General features: G+C 45.3%; 1 protein-coding gene across 1 annotated transcript in view; it reads right to left on the minus strand.

Moving 5' to 3' along the window:
• Window positions 1–657: 657 nt before the first annotated feature.
• The window catches only part of dnajb11 (DnaJ heat shock protein family (Hsp40) member B11), a 14,077-nt gene continuing 12,934 nt past the window's right edge, over window positions 658–1,800 (minus strand). The window contains exon 10 of the mRNA XM_035675938.1: window positions 658–767. Within this exon, the coding sequence (XP_035531831.1) occupies window positions 658–767 (110 nt within the window). The remainder of the gene's footprint in view (window positions 768–1,800) is intronic.

A 1,800-nucleotide genomic window follows, 5' to 3' on the forward strand; every position in this document is an offset into this window, starting at 1 on the left:
TCTCTCTCTCTCTCTCTCTCTTCTCTCTCTCTCTCTATATATATATATATATATATATATATATATATATATTTCTCTGTGTCTCTTCTCCTTCATGGCTGAGTGCTTTGGTCCAGGCTCAGGAGGCAGAGGCGGCTGTGTACGCGGGCCCAGCCTGGCCCGGCCTGCCCAGCGTCAGGCTAAGTGCCTCTGACAGCCCACCGCACAGTTATTAACTGTGATCCGCCACCACAGGGCCTGGGCAACCCCGCGCTGAGGGGAGGGTCCACCAGAGGGCTCTGCTCTAAACACAAAGACCGCTTTCACCTCACTTTGCAGTCTCCACCATGTACCCCCCCACGCCCACTAATACATATTTACATCATCTCAACATACTGTGCACACAGTTTTTCTAATATGCCCCTATTCATGTGGGCCTGGAACTGCTGGGAAGCTTCTCTGCCAACCGTCCAAACCCCTGACACTGATGGGCAGAATAAAAATGCTTTTGTAAAGGACAACTGTGAAGGTGGTTCTCTTATGAAGGATTACTGGTAAGGGGGTGGGGGGCATATACATATACAGACTGCAGTAACATACATACACACCAAGGCATGTACGCCGCTGCTTCGTCGGCTTTATGTTGCCTCTGGAATGCTGTCCATAGACTTGTGGCTTTCATCCATATAGGTGGTCTGCGGCACTGTTTGTCCTGTGCTCGCCCTCCACTATCCCAGCCACCCCTTTTTTCTTCCTCAGGATGTGGGAGACCGGAGAGCCATCAGCCCCTTCAAACAACAACACAACACGGGTCATTAGATGACAAAATTGGGAGAGAAATAAATAAATGTCAGCGAGGGGGAGGACAGAGAGAGAGAGACAGAAGAGGAGAGAGAGTGAGATCCATAATGACAGTTGACTATGTTTAGCCCCCAGAAAGGCATTGGGATAAACAGCAGCTCGTCCTGGCTAACAGGAGGGCTTTAAGTCGCTGAATTGAAAACCCCCAAAGCCACTTTTTCCTGCCCACATTTGCCATAATGAGAGCCCCGCCATTCAATTGTTGAATAGTTGAGGCTTTTCCCTTTGAGGTGACTGGCTTTAATATAGCAACACGACATACACAGTGGAGCAATGGACGTCCCCAACAGTGTTCAAAGCCGTGGTGGGATAAGGACACGGCTGACATGCATTATTCCTTACAAAAGCTGCCCTTTGTTTGCTTTATGCTCAAATCCCACAAATTGCAGGCTTTGTCCGTCAACATTTCTTATTTCAGGCAGAGTCCTTTTTTCTCCACTGCTCAAGCCCCCCCTCCTTCTCGCTCTCCTGCTGTCCTCCCTGGCCTTGGCATGTGTTGGTGCTTAATGCCACCGATAACTACACACACACATTGTAAACAGTCAGGTTAGTTTTTTTGTTGACTGTCAGATTCATCCTCCCTGCAGAGAGGTAAAATTCAACCCAGATTTTTATGAACTTCGTGAAGGTGACATTTCCAATTTCATATCTCTCTATGAAAGGTCTCAATTTCATTACAGGAGCTTGTTCTCTGAGTTCTACTTTTTCTGGAATTCTCTTTTAAAATCTATTCATCATTTAATATCTGGTTGATTATATCACCAATACAAGTGAAAATAAGCTGCTAACTTCTGCATCACTCATTGTCTTTGTAGTAAGAATATCTCATCATTAAAGCTGCAGTAGGTAACTTATTATTATTATTATCAAAAAATAACTTTTTGTCATATTTTTGCAGAAACTTATACTATATCCTGACAGTAGTACATAGAGACAGATAATCAGGTTCCTCTGGCTCCT

This window comes from Morone saxatilis, unplaced genomic scaffold (genome assembly GCF_004916995.1).
Source record: "Morone saxatilis isolate NCDOM2014 unplaced genomic scaffold, NCSU_SB_2.0 Contig5, whole genome shotgun sequence".
Lineage (NCBI taxonomy): Eukaryota > Metazoa > Chordata > Actinopteri > Moronidae > Morone > Morone saxatilis.